Source organism: Rhinolophus sinicus, linkage group LG12, assembly GCF_036562045.2.
Source record: "Rhinolophus sinicus isolate RSC01 linkage group LG12, ASM3656204v1, whole genome shotgun sequence".
NCBI lineage: Eukaryota > Metazoa > Chordata > Mammalia > Chiroptera > Rhinolophidae > Rhinolophus > Rhinolophus sinicus.
The window spans coordinates 6699973-6715415 of record NC_133761.1 but is presented as its reverse complement, the minus strand read 5'-3'; the positions used below and the strand labels follow the sequence as shown (position 1 = coordinate 6715415).

Sequence of the window (15443 nt, the reverse complement as noted above, 5' to 3'; positions counted from 1 at the left end):
CTCGGCTCAGACATTCTCTAATCCTCTAATTATTTCCTGATTTTGCTCAGGCATAATGCTCTGCTTATAACCTTTTGTTAGCCACATGCATTCTTAGAGCAGGTTAAAGGTCAAGGTTAGACAGGCTTTCTGATTCTCCTGTGGAGATTCAGATCTGAATGACTCCTTGTCAAGGCCATGAAGCCAGACTGACAGTTAAGGCCGAGGCCTGGGACATCCCCAGATGGAAAGTGGCATGCCCTGGGAGCCCCATGAGTGAGCAGCTGGCAGCGGTTCAGAGGACCCCACTGAAGTGCCCACACGACTGTGGCCAGTGTCACCACCTGGCAGTAAGTCAGGGGTTTTATTGTTGCCATCATGTAAATGAGAGAATGCCAGAATGTTCGAACTCAGGTGAGGCACTGAGATCATCTAGTCCAAACTCTCACGTCACAGATGAGATCATGGAGACTCAGAGACTGGCAATTTATAGCAAAAATGCCCCACTTCCCAGCTCCAGGGCTCGTTATAATGGCAGTGCCTGCCTATTAGGTGGTTGTGAGGAGTGAAGGAGCTAATCCATGCAGGACACTTACAACAGAACCTGGTGGAGAGAAAAGCCTCAGAAACCTTAGTCATTACAACCACTGTGTCTGACACTCAATAAATAACAGGTACTACAAGAAAGACCCCGATTCCCTGTTTGAGGAAAAGCCTCTGTCTGGTGCATGAGGGAGGATGGACCGTTAGCTCAGTGGATGTTTTTTGTGTTTTCATGTGACACTCCTGTCAGGGAGACGCTCCCCTGGGTTGAACTGACGCTCAGAGAAGAGAAGCTGATGGTGACGTTCATTGAAATTGCAAATATGTGTATTGGATTTTCAAGCATATATTTATTAGAATGCAAATAAGCAAAAGTGACCTTATTACAGACATAATATATATATATATTACGTCTAATATACATATATATATATATATACACACACACCTAATGTGTGTGTGTGTGTGTGTGTGTGTGTGTGTATTTTTAAGAAGGTTAGAGGGAGGAGGAATGGAGAGTTCGTGTTTAATGGGTTCAGAGTTTCAGTCGGAGAAGATGAAAAAGCTGTGGAGGTGGATGGTGGTGATGGTTGCACAACACCGTGAGTGGGCTTCATGCTGCTGAACTGCACACTTAAAAATGATTAAAATGGTAAAGTTTACATTAGTGTATTTTACCACCGCTAGACACAGAGGAGTTCAGAACCTCATTCCTTTAAACACCCCCTTTCTTGGTTGGGTTGTCCTTCATGCCCAGTGCTACCCCGGGCATTCTCCATGTACCAGCTTGTAAAGAAATCCTGGACTTTTACTGTCACATGCCTCCGCTTCTAGGTGGGGGCCTGAGGCTCAGAGATGTCCAGTGACTTGCCAAAGCTGCCTTCCCCATGATGTGCCAGACGCAGGATTCAAACTGAGGTCAGCCAGCCTGACTTAAGTCTTTGCTCCCTAAACCGCCATGCTGGCCATGAAATTCATAACAAGCTGTAATTGTTCACTGTGTCACAATCATGATTTTTGGCAATTCTTTCTCAGGAGTCCCCCCCAAAGCTGCCAGCTCGTCGCTGCAAGCAAGGCCTTTCCAGGTGGGCAGACCTGGGGTGGGGTGGGGTGGGGTGGGGGGGCTCAGGTTCTGCCTTTCATATGAGCGAGTGCCCTGAACCAGGCACTTGAAGCTGCCTGGAACCGTTTTGTGGCCAGTAAAATGCCCATATGGTGGTTCTTCACCAGGTCACCATGAGGATTTAACGAATAATCCTTGTAAACTTGGGGCACTGTGCCTGGCATGTACTGAGCAGTCAGTAAGGTCGGCACATAATTAGTGATTATTATATTTGCACACCAGGTGCCCTGGGGAGTACTCACTGGCCCACACAGCTTTGCAGGACCCTCACTGATGTGGTGTGGTGGTTTTGTCCCCAGATAAACCCACCAGGTGAGGTGTGTCCCTCTGGAATTGCAGCGCCTTGTACAGGGCTGAGTGCCTTTGGGTTCCTAGCGACATCCTGGAGTAGCATCCAGGTCTCAGACACCCCTTGAGAGCAGCCCCCTCCCTCCCTCCCTCGCTCTGTCCTCCCCGTTATTTATTTTTCCCTCCATCCTGTCATCCTCCCCTCCTTTTTCTCCCTTACCCCCCCCCGCCCCTTCCTTCTCCCATCCTTACCTGCCTCCCTCTTTGGGTCCCCACCCCATCAGGAGAATGGGTACCTACCGTGCAGGTCCCACTCTAAGGCAGTTGGATGAACGATGCTCGGCTTTGAACAAGATGGGAACCTAGTCCTTTATACCCCAAGGAAAGACCCTTGGTCACATGACCCCCCTCCCTCCTCACATCAAGACAACAGCCTTTCATGAAGTCGGCAGGTGGGCTGCCTCTGAGGGGGAGGAGGCATCTTAATGCTATGTGACCTGCTCCATGGTGAGAGGCCCCATCTTGAACCTCAGAGGACACCCAGGCTCTCATTAGAGAACAAAGGCTCCCCTGTGCGACTCTCCCACCTCACCTCAAAGGCTTAGAGGCCCAGGGATTAGGTCTCAGGGTCCTGAGGGGAACTCTGAGGGATGAAAGACCGATGAAAGTCACACGGGCTCTCCTGCTAAGAAGAGGGGTGGCTTTGTCTGCTCGAGTTAATTCTTCAGCAAGAGGATCTCTGGGGTGATTCTTCCTACACGTTTCTGGCCTCAGGCCTAGGAATGTGATGCCTCTTTCCTTGCGGGGTTTTCTGCCCAAGCTGTGTGGCAGGGCGAGATGCACCTTTGTATTCAGACGTCCTAGATTCCGGTGCCAGCCATGCTTCCCCATGACCTACGGGACCTTGAGCCTGTCCCCAATCAGTGTCAGCTCCCGCGTCCATTAACTGGGAGTCATCCCACGAGGGTTGTGAGAATGAAGTGAGCCAAGTCGTGTGTGGGATGGTGGTGGGGCTAATAAATCCTGGTTCCTTCATTCCCCCGCCCAGCCCCCTTGAGAACTGTGTCCTTTCCACATTTTCACAAGGAGCGCTAACATTCATTGAGCACCCATTTTGTACCACAAATATGTTTTACAGGATGTCGTCCGTGTGATCCCTACAGTAGGGGGATGGGACATTAGTTCCATCTTGCAGACAGGGCCAGTGGGGTCCTCGAGGTGGAGGCGTGTGTCCCAGCTCCCATGTGATGGGACCATTTCTGGGTCACAGGTGAGTCTGGCTGCGAACCCTGTGAGATGTTCACTGTAGCGCTGCATCCTGGCGATTACACTGGGGGAGAGCTGAGCCTTTACAGACTCTGCTGAAGGGTTTCTTCAAGTACTTAGCTGTGCTTGTGCATGGAGGCTTTCGTGTCTAGGGCCTGAATTATGGTTCAGTAGCTCACGTACGTTGCGGAATGAAGCTACGTGCACCCACCCTTTCTGACCAGCACAGAAGAGGCACCATATCTGAAACCATGAGGTCCGTGGGGCAAAACTCATCCCTCCAGCATCTCCACAGCATAAACCCTGCTCACTGCCTGATACCACGCTGGTTAGGCATGTTGTTCTGGACAGTTCACAGGATAAGAAGCTTCATTTTCTCTCCAGAGCCCACAGCAGGGTAGCTCAGCCTTACCTCTACTGACATTTTGGGCCAAATGCTTTGTGGTTGTGGGAGTGTCCTGTGCATTGTAGGCTGTTAAATGGTCCTAGGCCTTTACCCACTAGATACCGGTAGCAGACCCTGTCCCCAAGCTGTGACAAATAAAAATGTCTCTCTCCATTGCCAGATGCCCCTTGGGGTGGGGGGTGGTCCAAATCACCCCTGATGGAGAACCGCTGGCCTACAATATCCACGGAACTCGGGCTTTTCACTTCTCTGTTGGTGGAGTAGGGTGATAGTGGCACTTTCTCAAGAACTCAGGCAGAAGAGAAATGGCTGTTGTATTAGAGTTCAAAATTACAGGTGGCGTCATGTAATCTCCCTCCCACCCCGTCTCCCTCTCCCTCTCCCTCTCTTTCTCATGCGCTGTCTTTTGGGCATGAATGAAACAGACAGAAATGCACCTGTGCCTTTGTTTCCAGGGAGAATCCTGTTTAATGATGATACCCGTGCAACTCCACAGTCGCCTTCATCAGCTGGTGGACAATACTATCCCATCTCTTTCAGCTCATCACTGAGCACTGGTGGCCACACATGCACAAATAAGTAGGAACTCCAGTGTGGGAGCACCCTGAGGCCTCCCCATTGCCCTAAGCACCCCCAATCAGGACTTATTCAGTCAAAGGGGCAGGAAGCCCCCCTTAAACTCCAGGAGACTGTGGATTTCAGGCTCTGATCTGTTGGCTCTCAGGCCCATTTTCCTCCTGCCAGACCTGCTGGCATGACCCTAGAAAACCAGTCCCGTATGATCCTCTGAGCCTTTGTCCCTGCTGCGAGGTCAGAGCCCTGCACGGGCCTCCGAGGTCCTCCACATCTGGGCTCTTACAAGTTATAGTTGTGCTCAGTGATTATCCCCAAAGTATGAGGAGGCTGGGTGCACACAGGCCGTCCCCCAAGCGGACAGCTGGGTATTGGGGCCAAGGCATCAGCCCGCACTGTCTGCTGATAAATTACTCTTTGGGGAACATCCAGAATCCTTTCCTGCTAGAGGCCTTTGATTAATATCAACTTCATCCGTCAGATTAACCCACACACCTGATGAATGGTGCTGTTTTCTTGATTCCCATCCAGATATGCGTCCCTGGTGCCCCAGCAAATTTCCTGTACTTTCTGCAGCTTTGCAAACTAGAGGGCCCATTGTTGGGCCCCCAAATCATGACAACAGGTCTTTATGTGCTTGATATTTGCATAACTCTAAAGTTCTCTCAAGTGCTGGAGACTAAAAAGAAATCTTTCTGTGTTTGACCAGACAGGGAAGCGGCTGGCTGTTTCTCTCTCCAGAGTTCAAGCTCTACTTCCTCAAGAACCTACGTTCCCAGTTCAAAGACACTGCAGCGTCTCCCGATGGGGGAACTGTTTTGACTTTTCTCACAAAAAGGCAGGCACAGATCACAAAGGGGTGGAACCTGGTGGCCTGGCAGCACTAAGGTGAGAGATTGCACCAAAAACTCCGGGCCATCTGGAGGGAAGCTATCACCATAGTGAGGAACTGAGGGGTCCTTGCAGGGCCCCCGGCGAGAGCAAACCTGGGGCTTTGGGCCACGGCATAGTCTAAGCTAACAGTGTGACTTATGGGGGGGAAGGGGTCTTGAATCACGCAATGTCAGTCTGACCTCTGGAGTCCCTGAAAGTTGACTAACTAAGGTCATCCAGGGGGGTATTTAATGCGTACATGGCCGACCCCTAGTAAAAACCCCCGACAACGTGGCTTGGGTAAGTCTTCTGGTTGACGATCCTCCATACGTGTTGTCACGCATTGTTGCTGGGAGGATAAATGCTGTCCATGCGACTCCACGTGGAGAGGACAACTGGGTTGTCCTGGACCCTGCCCTCTGCACCTTTTACCTTTTACTTTTTACCTTTGCTGGTCTTAATCTGTACCCTTTTGCTATAATGAGTGGCAAATGTGAATATAGCCACTTTTCTGAGTTCTGTGAATCCTATTAGTGAATCATTGCAGGTGGGGGTCCTCTTGGGGACCCCCAAATACAGTGGGACACACTGATGAGAAATCTAGGGAAGGTTCTCTTCCCCTCTGACTCTGGGGGCTTGGAAGATTATCTCGCTGCCGCAAGTCTGATCAGCTGCACAGACCAAGTTCAAGTTAACTGTGTAGAGAAATCATATGTGCGTGTCTGCAGAGTATGGGGTCAGTTTTCTTCTGAAAGTCCCAAGTTGAAGTCACTTAAGCCAGGTACTATGTCAGTCCCAGTGCCCAGACTGGTTTGTTGTTCACGCTAGTGTGTCTCCCTCCCCTCCGTTTCTACATTCTTATGATTGCTGCATTCATCCTGGATGTTTCTTGAGCATAGATATTAAGTTTCTGTGACCTTGGAGCAGGCAGGGGAGTTAGCATTCCTGCATTCATTGTGATGCTTCTAACATGTGGCCTTCCACCTTCCATTGCTTCCACAGATTCACAGGACAGAAAGAAAGGCTATTTTCAAAAAGAACCACTTTCAATTAATAGATGATCTAACTGGAGCCTAGGTGAATTCTGCAAATGCCGCCCTCTTGGGCCTGGGTGAGGTGATGTCATCCAATCGACTGTTAGGTCCCATTGTTTTTTCAAGGCCTCACACAGACTTGCAGATATTCTCAAGGCATATTTGTTTTAAGGCTGAAAAAAAAAAAAAAAAAAAAAGGAAGAGGGAGCTCAAGTTGTGAGAAGGAAATGCTACAGAGACATCAATTCTGACAGCACCAGTGGGCCAGACTCTTCTCGAGAACAAATGCGTGGCAATGCACCACCCCGGGGGCTACCAGTCAGTTCCTTCCACTTGCATACTTAGAAAGAACTTGTTCTTAGAAAGAACCTGGGCAAGACCACCTTGCTAGGGAGCAGCAAAGTCAAGTTGGAAGCATTGCTCCCCCTCCATTCTCTGCCCAGTGATGTTTACCTAATACCGAGCTGTGTCTACTTCATCGCCCCAGTTTGCACCAAGCTAATCTAAACTCATTATTATATTGCTCAGTTAATGTAATATGTTGTTTCTGTGGCAATTTTAATGTGGTAAGGGAGAAGAAGAGCTATTCAGTTATAAGTAGTTTGTAAGATTTCCTATTCCTTCTGCCCACACTTGGTAGAGGGACTGCTGTATTTGATGCTGAGCCCCTCACGCCCCACTTCCAATGCCTGGCTTTTGTGTGGCAGATTAAAAATGATAACGGAAAGAGAAGACAGGATAAGTGGGGTGATGGATTTGCGTAAGTCAGAAGGGAATGCATTGGAGAGAGAAGAAAGTATTGAGGCAAAACGAAATGGAAATAAATGGAGGAAGTATAAGGAAACCAAGTAGGGAACCAGAAAGCTTGATTTTAGGAGAGTTATTGAGTGATAAGTTGGAAAATACAGCCTAGATAGATAGAGGCTTTGAGATGGTGGCTTGTGGGAAGTGAGGGATACTGGAGGGTAACAGAATAAGAACAGTTTCTAGGAAGTGTTATGATTTCCATTTGCTGTTCTTTACATACTATAAGGAAGGACAGAGTGGCTAAGCTTTTTTTTTTTAACTTTTTTTTTTAAAGAAAAAAAAATGGACCATATGATCTCCTACCCTATATTTGGGTTACATTAAAAAGGCGTTTTTCACACTGTTCAAAATAGTCGCATGATTTTGAGAAGGCCAGACTATCCTTGATCAGATATGTAGTCTAGGTAGATATATAATAAAATGGCCAAACGGACTGACCAGCTGCTTTTGTCTGCAGGACTGGGAGAAAAACAAAGACATCTGATGTCCCTGAGATCAAATGGGGTGCTGATGCCATCGGGAGGAGCAGAGAGGTACCATACACCCACCTCTAGCACCTCACACTGCCTTCCTTTTCTTGATTTATTTGTGTACATTTGCTTTGGTCAGGAATTTGAATGGATATGTAGGGTCTGTCTTCTGTTTAATCTGTCTTTGTTTGTTTGTATTTTTAGCTTGCGGGGGTGCTCCGCAAGGGAAAGGTCACACAGAAAGCTACAGCACTTGGTCCATCTGACTGCTGCTTTTTTTTTAATAAATACTACATTGCCAACATCAAGCTGTTAGGTGAAGAGGAATCAGACTCTTTGTCTAGAATTAGTGACGACTAGATAAGTTCATGGCCCCCTGCTGAGGCACTAGAACCTCTCAGAGTTCTAGAACCTTTTCATAGAATGCATTTATTGCCAAGTTACCACATAGTCGAGCTGTATACTCACTGTGTGAGTGGGACACCCTTTTCACCCTCTGACAGATGTATGTCGCATTCTTCAGAAACCAGGAATAGTATTCAAGACAGTACCTAAAAATTTAAGTCACAGTTGAGAGCAATCACTATCTTTTGTGGCTGTTGGAAGGCAACCAGAATTTTAAGAAGTGATAATGGCCAATTATTCACAGCAAGGAACCCCCTCACCATCTTTATAGAGTGTGGGAGGAAAGGTACAGAATGAGGCTGAGTTGGAAAGTGCTCAGACGTTAGAGTCAGAAAGGCTTACTTTTGGTCCTAGCATCATTACTTACTAAAATGTGTGACTTCAGGCTGATTACTTAATTCTCTGGGCCTTAGCTTTTTTATTTACAAAGGAGAGGCAATAATAGAACCTGTGATAACTCATAGGTTATCATGAGGGTTAAATGAGATAGCATTTGCAAAGCTCCTGAGCAGTGCCTGGTTTATAATAGGTGCTCGATAAATGATGATGTCCGTTTTTCTATTTCGTGTGTGAGATGGAGTGAGAGTACAATGCTGTTATAGTTTACAATGCAGCAAATACTTTGCACAATAATATCCTGCTCTTGGCTGGTGACTGCGCAGATTGCTGCAAGGGGCTGCAGTAAAAGGAGCCCTGATCATATTATTGGGAAGAAGAGGAGTTTTCAGGGCAGGCTGTGTCACTAACTCATGGTAGGACTCTGAGGATTCACTTTCCTTTCAATGCCTCACTTCGGGGAGAGGGCCCTCAACATTCTCTAATTTCTATTCCATCTCTATTATTCTGTGATTCTAACATACTCTGGGGAGCTAGCTGTAAAGATTTCCCAGGTTTTATCACCCTCAGTTTATGAGATACTGTCAACCTGAGGAAACAGGCACAGAGATGAATGGATTTGCCCAAGGATACGCTGCTTTCAAATGGCAGTACTGGATTTTAACCCAGGTTCTCCTCTCCATATGCTGCCATTCTAACAGGCAATAAGACCGATATGAGTCAGGACCCAGCCAGAAAAAACAGAACCCAGGTGGTTCTGGAGAGGGACTTTCATACTGGGAGTTAGTTATAAAAAGGGTTAGAAGAATTCTAACCTATAAAAAGGTTAGAAAGAACCAACAAGGGAAATTCCATTCAAAGTAGAACTAAAAGGGGAGAAACCCCCTCGCTTCTCCCCTCTGCTGCCCTGTGATTTCCTGCAGGCATCTCTCATTGGATAAACTTACAGGAAGCTGGCTGGCCAAGTATTCTGGGAAGTGCAGCGTGTACCAGTCAGACCCCCACATTGCAGCGCAGACTAGAGAAATAACAGAGAGTGGATCTGACAGTTGAGTGGAATGATGACGACCACCAGAGCTACTTTTGCTGTGAGGCTGTGACCTCCTGCTCTCAAGGTGACATCTCAAAACCCTGGTCAACAACTGACATATCAAGCTTGGTCAGCAGCTAACCTGACCTCCAGGTATTTCATCACCACAGCTACAACATGTCAGGGATTCTGGAGACAGGTTTCAGACTTAGCTATGAGAGTGGAAACGAGAGCAAGTCACCGACGACCACAAACACATTCATCCATCAGCCACCACTGAGTGCAGCTGTCCAGGCACGGTGCAGGAACACGTAAGTACATTATTCCATTTCATTTCATTCTCACCACAGTCTGGAAATATAGGCAGGAATGTTGCTATCTTTCTACCTGAATGAATGCCACCACCTTGCTTGCTAACACCCTCAGGTCTATGGACATTGCTCATTTCCCTCTCTGGGTAGAGGAAATATCCATACCCATCGAGGGATCGAAGACCAGGGCCAGAAAGGCATGATGGGAATGGCTGAGAACCTGAACTCGGGGCTCAAAGCCAATGGATAAGGGAGATTTGAAAAGCTGAAGGATCTTATGAGTAGACCTGGAAAATAACATTAAAGATCTGAGAGACGGGCCTCGAGCCACTGGAGCAGAGGTATTTATCTACGTTGCTTGGTTCTGGGTGTATAGCCAAGAATAAATTCCAGAAGAAAAGATAGTATGCCAGCATTCCAGAGCAGGAAAATGTCCACATCGAGACTTTCTTACTATAAGATGGAGTCTGCCCTCTAATTTTCTTTTTACAGCCTTCTCATGTGTCCTGCAAATGACTGCTAGGGATTTATGAAAGAACTGGAATTTAGATGGACACATCCTCTGATTATTATTAATACTTTCTAGCAAATCTCACCAGGCTGACAGCATTTGAGCTGGGGGACAACTCAATATCCTCTGTAATCATTCCATCAGATATGACATAGTTCAATTCAACTCAACTTGACTTGACTCAACTGGACTCAACTCAGCTTGACTCAATGGCACTTATTATATCAGGCTCTGCCCTTGGTTCTGGGGACCCAGAAATGAATGAGCTTCCATCCTGGTTCTCAAGAAGGTGACAATCTAGTAGACGACTCACCAGAGAGTCCACCCCATTGAGGTACCCTGTCACCTCTCTGTGGATTATGTAATGCCCGGGTGGCCTGCAGAGAAGCCAGGCAGAATAAAAGGCTCTAAATACTGGCAAGGCAGCAACTGGCCCAGGTTACCACATGGCCTCCATCCTCGGGTCCCTCCTGTGGCTCACGCAGAGGCATTGCTGGAAAAAGCGGCAGAGCTCCATCAGGCAAGGGTTGAGCTTCTGATTGGCCAGGGTGAGCGGAGCAGCTGTCATGGCCCCCTCTTTGAAGAGCCTCTGAGGACACCCTACAAGACACAATCCCAGACCATTCAAGTCAATAAGAATTTACCAAGTATCTTTCCTTTGTTAGGTACCGTGCTAGGTGAACACAGGCCTGCCCTGATCTCAGGTTGCTCTGAGACAGACAGGTGAACATGGTGTTGCTTCACCATTGCCCGGTAGAGCTGCTGTGAGAGTTCTGAGAGAGATGGAGGGGATCCGGATCCTGGAGGAAATCAAAGATGATTTCACTGAGCAGGAAATATTAAACAAGGCTTTGGAATTAGACAGATCTGGGCCTCAAACGTAGTCACTTTTGATCTGTAGGACTCACTAAAATTGCTTAATGAACATAACATTACCTACCCTGCAGAATTATTACAAAGAAAAGTAAAAATAGGCATAGCACAGTGCCTGACACACAGTAGGTGCTCAATAAATATTTAGTGAGTGGATGAAGGAGTGAATGTCAAGACTTTGTAGTATATATTTTTTATAGATGGGCAGAATCATTTATTGGAAGATGCCACACCCCTTTATTTTATACTTATATTTCTCATTACAGGGATGGATGGATGGATGGATGGATGGATGGATGGATGGATGGATGGACAGATAGAGCTATATAGGTAGATACAGATAGATAAATATAGATTCAGATAAAGATATATAGATACAGGTAGATGTAGAAAGCGGGGTTCTTTGGAAAGACAGAATGCTGGGGAAAATTGAAGGAAGCAGGAAAAGCAGAAGACCAAATATGAGATGGATTGACTCCATAAAAGAAGCCGTAGGCTGAGTCTCCAGGAGCTGAGCAGGAGTGTGAGGACAGGGCATGTGGATGTCACCCATTCATAGGGTCTCCAGGAGTCCGAGCTGACAATGTCACAAACCACAAAAACATATAGTCAACTTGTTTTCTAAAACGCAGCCTGACGTTAGTCTGTTTCTTTGGAACCCCTGGGGGGAAGGGAAGGGCTATAATTTCCGATGGGAGCAGAATCCCGTCTTTGTGTCTGAAAAGCCCATTCACCATTCACTGCAGGTTGAGGGTGGGGCTGAGGCAGATGTGAGGTGATGTGAAAAAGGAGACTGCTGATTCCTGCGATTTAATAATGCCCCGTTGACAGACGACTGGATGCACCGGGGACATGCGGGAAAACTAGTATAGAAAGGCCTTCAGGACTGGGAGGGGCCTGTGGGCTCAACCAGCTTTGAAGGACTCGCTTTGTATCCATTTCTCCCTTACGGAAACTGGCTCAACACAAAAGAGGAGAGTGAGACACCCACAACCTGGGAGGATGCAGCACAAACCACAGAAACTCGAAGCCCTGAGTCTCTGCAGACGTCCTGAGAACCCAGGTCTAAACCCAGGACAGGGTTTCCTGCAGAATCCCATAGCAGTAGTATGCAGGGACGGGGAAGGCCGGCTGTTCTTTAAAACGGAACAAAAGTAATGCACCTGGTGAAGGAGGGTTGAATTTTGGAGTCACACTTTACTCCTCTCCCTCTGCTGACATCATGCCCATTATAAAAACATGGTAAAAACTTCCAGTTGCAAGTAAGTGCATGGCACATGCTCAATAAATGGTCACTCAATAAAAGTTGACTGAATTAAATTATACGGAGCTCTAGAGTTCCAAATCACTTCCACACACATTATCTTACTTAATACAAAACCCCGTGGGGGGAAAGGACCTTTTCAGTGCCCATACTAATTGTTATTATTCTTGCTCTACAGCAGAGGACACTGAATTCTGGAAGTTGAGTGCCGGAGGTGACCTTACCAGTAAATGGTAGAGCTAAGGTTTGAATCCCAGCTGTGCGAATCTACATTTATCAAACGAACCTTTTTATTATGCTGCACCACCTCGTCCAAAACAAATAAAAGCAATAGGAGTGACAGGGCAATGGTACATACTTGAAACTTGAACTTGGTGGGGTCCTGGGACCAGGGCTGGCTCTTCTCCAGGGGTAAATGGCCATGCTGCGGGGAGGTCACCTGCAAGGAGCAAGAATAGCCTCAAAAAATCAAAATGAAATCGCCTAGGGTTATACAGACGAGCTGAGAATCATGACACCTTAAGGATAAGAGTTCTCGAAACCTACGGGGAAGTTGTGGCCGAGAAGGAGGAAGCGATTTATCCAAGATCACAGGGCAGTTTAACAGAAGAGCAAGGCTTAGTTTTCCTGCCTCTTTTCCTGCTAGAAACAAAGTATAATAACCAGCTTAGCCCTGCCCCTAAGCTACATTTCTTGTCTGTGGTATTAGGTTCCTCTTTCCAGCACATTCTTACCTGTCTGTGGATATTTGGGGGCTGGTGCCTTGGTTGGACTTGGAGTCTGTGTGCCAGGGGTGAACGTTCCTGGGATAAGATGAGAGAGAGGTGAGCCTGTGTTTCTTCTCAGGATGCCTAATTGGAAGAAGAGGTCCCATGCCATCAGTCCTGTCCTATTCAGCCAATGTTGCTTTTTAAGCCAGGTACCAGGCAGGGTGTTGAGGATTCAGAAATGCATAAGAAATAGAGCCCACAGTGGAGGCACTCTCAGTGTTGAGGAGGAAATGGGCAAGTCGCATTAGTAACTGTGAGACCGTGTGTTGGTGCCCTTGGAATAATGTTAATACCGGTAACTACATGGGAGCGTAATGGTGCTACTCAGGCAGTGAGTGTCTGAACACGGCTACTCCTGGGCAGAGAGAAAATGATACGCTTCTCATTCGTGGAGTCTGAGTGCACACATTTACCCCACGCCCACCCCTGTGAATTGCCTGTCCATTTCATGATAGAGCATTTCTTTGGATCATGTTCACAAGCCCTGGTTTGAGGACCACTTCAGGATGTGCTCCTTGCTCTCAAGATTCTGGCCTCCGGCAAGACCAGCAAAGTATCCTCCTTAGAGGCAATGAGAGGGAGGACGATAAAACAGGTCATTGCACACATGTGGCTAAGTGGAAGGAAAGGGGTGAGGCTGGCGTGCAATGTGAGCAAGGACAGCGGGCACCCAATTCAGCTGGGGCGGGGTCCTGAGGGACAGGTGACATTGTCTCTTTGTCTCTGAAACAGAAGAACCACAGAGAATTGAGAGGGAGATAGTTTGCCATGGCTGGAGTCTAGAGGATGACGTGGAGGGGTGAGGGGAGGTGGTGAGAAGCAAGCAGGGCCTCAGAATGTAGGACACTGGTGTTGTCACACTGCTCGTTCCTTATTATGCTCCCAGTAACATGATTATGTTACTAGGACTGTGGCTCGCAGTGTCACTTTAGCATGGCTTTTACTCTACGAGGACCACTGCGTTAACACCAGAGATGGGCAGTGTAACACATTTACAGACAGACGACCATGGGCCTCTTGTTGTTTCCTTAGAGTGGGTCAGCATTTGCTGTTGCTTCCTTTTCAGGCACTGGACTGTGAGCCCATAAACACAGAAGGAGGCGCCCGTAGACCCTTGCTGCCTGGGTGTGTTTTTAGAAACTGAGCAGCCTTAACTACAACCCAAACCCAGAGTTTACTTCTCTGTCATTGTTATTTACAGTTTACCTAAGTCACTACAGAATCACAGAGGAGCAAAGCTGAAAGGGACCTAGGTGGAAGCAGACCTGTGCTCTCCTCTCACGGGCGTCCTGTTTGTCACTACCCTTCCCAAAGCGTGTTTCCTGAAGCTGGCCACGCTGCTCTGCTGTGAGTGCAATGGGACAGGTTGGTAGGGGGTGCCACTGATGGATTGATTCCAAGATGCTACGTGCTGAGCTGAACACTTTACAGACGTCACCTAATTTAATCATCACCGCCACTCTGAAAAGCAAGTATCATCATCCCCATTTCAAAGATAAGAAACCTGGGACACAGAGAGGTCAAGAAAACTGCCTAGGGACACACAGCCATGGGAGAATCAGGATTTCAGCCCTGCTGTGTCTGAAATAAAGACCAGAGCTCATTGCCTCAGGGCTGTGCTGGTTGCTGCTGTCCAGCTGGCCAAACCCAAGCATATTAGCCTTCATTTTCCCCCATGCAATTATGTCAGGTGTTTTGCTGATTAAAGCTATCAACGCTGTATTTCCAGATCTGTTTGTGCAACTGAGATTTTGCTCCTAAAGTCAAGACTTTACATTTAAGCTCATTAAAATTCACCTACTCCTCTCCCCCCCCCCCCCCATTTCTTAAGAAATTCAGGTAATTCAACAAACTTTTAACTGAAAGCCTACTGTGTTTCACGGGAACACAGGCCCTTGAGGAGAGCCTGGCCCACAGGGGAGGAAGGTCAAGTTCATGGACCTGAACAGTAAAGCGATGATGCATTGACTGTGCTGAGCATGGAAGAAGGGCCTCTGGCTGCAGGTATCAGATGAAATGATTAAGATAAATAAGCCGTTTTTGTTTGATTATAAGAGTAGAGAACATGGAAAATTCATAATGCTGAGTGAAGAAAAATAAAAATCTTATCTGCTTCCCAGAAATAGTCAGGGTGAATATGTTGTGAATTTCTTTCCAGTCTTATTTTGTTTTACCTTCTATTTCTATGTATATTTGTTACACACATGCACACACACATAAGTACATGTACATACAAAATTGGGATCACAACTCGACAATTTTTCTCCTGCCTTTTAGAATTCAGGCCTTACTCATATTACAATCATGTATATACTATAATTATATTTATATATGTAATTGATATATGTGTTACATTACATTGCATATACTTAATGTATATGTAAGTAATATAATAATATTCATACATATTAGCACTATGTCAAAAGGCAGTTGAATTATCTGGGGTGAACAATGTCAGCTTCTTGTGGTCACTTGTTTAATGAACAGTGAAAAGGGGGAAAGGAGAAAAAATAGTTAGGAGGGTACATAAAAGAGAGAGGAGGTGAGAGATTCCGGTGAAGAGAGAGTTTTCATTCATTCA

General features: G+C 46.8%; 2 protein-coding genes and 2 long non-coding RNA genes across 8 annotated transcripts in view; 2 read left to right on the top strand and 2 right to left on the bottom strand.

Moving 5' to 3' along the window:
* Window positions 1-2516, bottom strand: part of OC90 (otoconin 90) — a 29243-nt gene extending 26727 nt beyond the window's left edge. Inside the window, exon 1 of the mRNA XM_019723971.2 lies at window positions 2234-2516. The gene's annotated coding sequence lies outside the window, so the exon portion shown is untranslated. The remainder of the gene's footprint in view (window positions 1-2233) is intronic.
* On the top strand, window positions 1555-5020 carry LOC141567804 (uncharacterized). Its single transcript, XR_012490649.1, has 3 exons — window positions 1555-1607; window positions 3072-3203; window positions 4888-5020. It is a non-coding gene; the product is annotated as an uncharacterized LOC141567804 (long non-coding RNA).
* The window catches only part of HHLA1 (HHLA1 neighbor of OC90), a 34656-nt gene continuing 23006 nt past the window's right edge, over window positions 3794-15443 (bottom strand). For 2 of the 5 annotated variants that reach the window (XM_074316308.1, XM_074316311.1), the window contains 5 exons: window positions 12827-12895; window positions 12451-12531; window positions 10399-10555; window positions 7831-7913; window positions 3794-6258 (listed from right to left, as the gene is read on the bottom strand). In XM_074316308.1, coding sequence (XP_074172409.1) covers window positions 6215-6258; window positions 7831-7913; window positions 10399-10555; window positions 12451-12531; window positions 12827-12895 — 434 coding nt within the window. In that variant the 3' untranslated portion in view covers window positions 3794-6214. Of the gene's footprint in view, window positions 6259-7655; window positions 7914-10398; window positions 10556-12450; window positions 12532-12826; window positions 12896-15443 lie in introns of those variants that run through there. The other 3 variants (XM_074316307.1, XM_074316310.1, XM_074316309.1) reach the window with 2 other exon arrangements.
* On the top strand, window positions 7934-15156 carry LOC141567802 (uncharacterized). The gene is made up of 3 exons (XR_012490646.1): window positions 7934-9785; window positions 12271-13157; window positions 14064-15156. It is a non-coding gene; the product is annotated as an uncharacterized LOC141567802 (long non-coding RNA).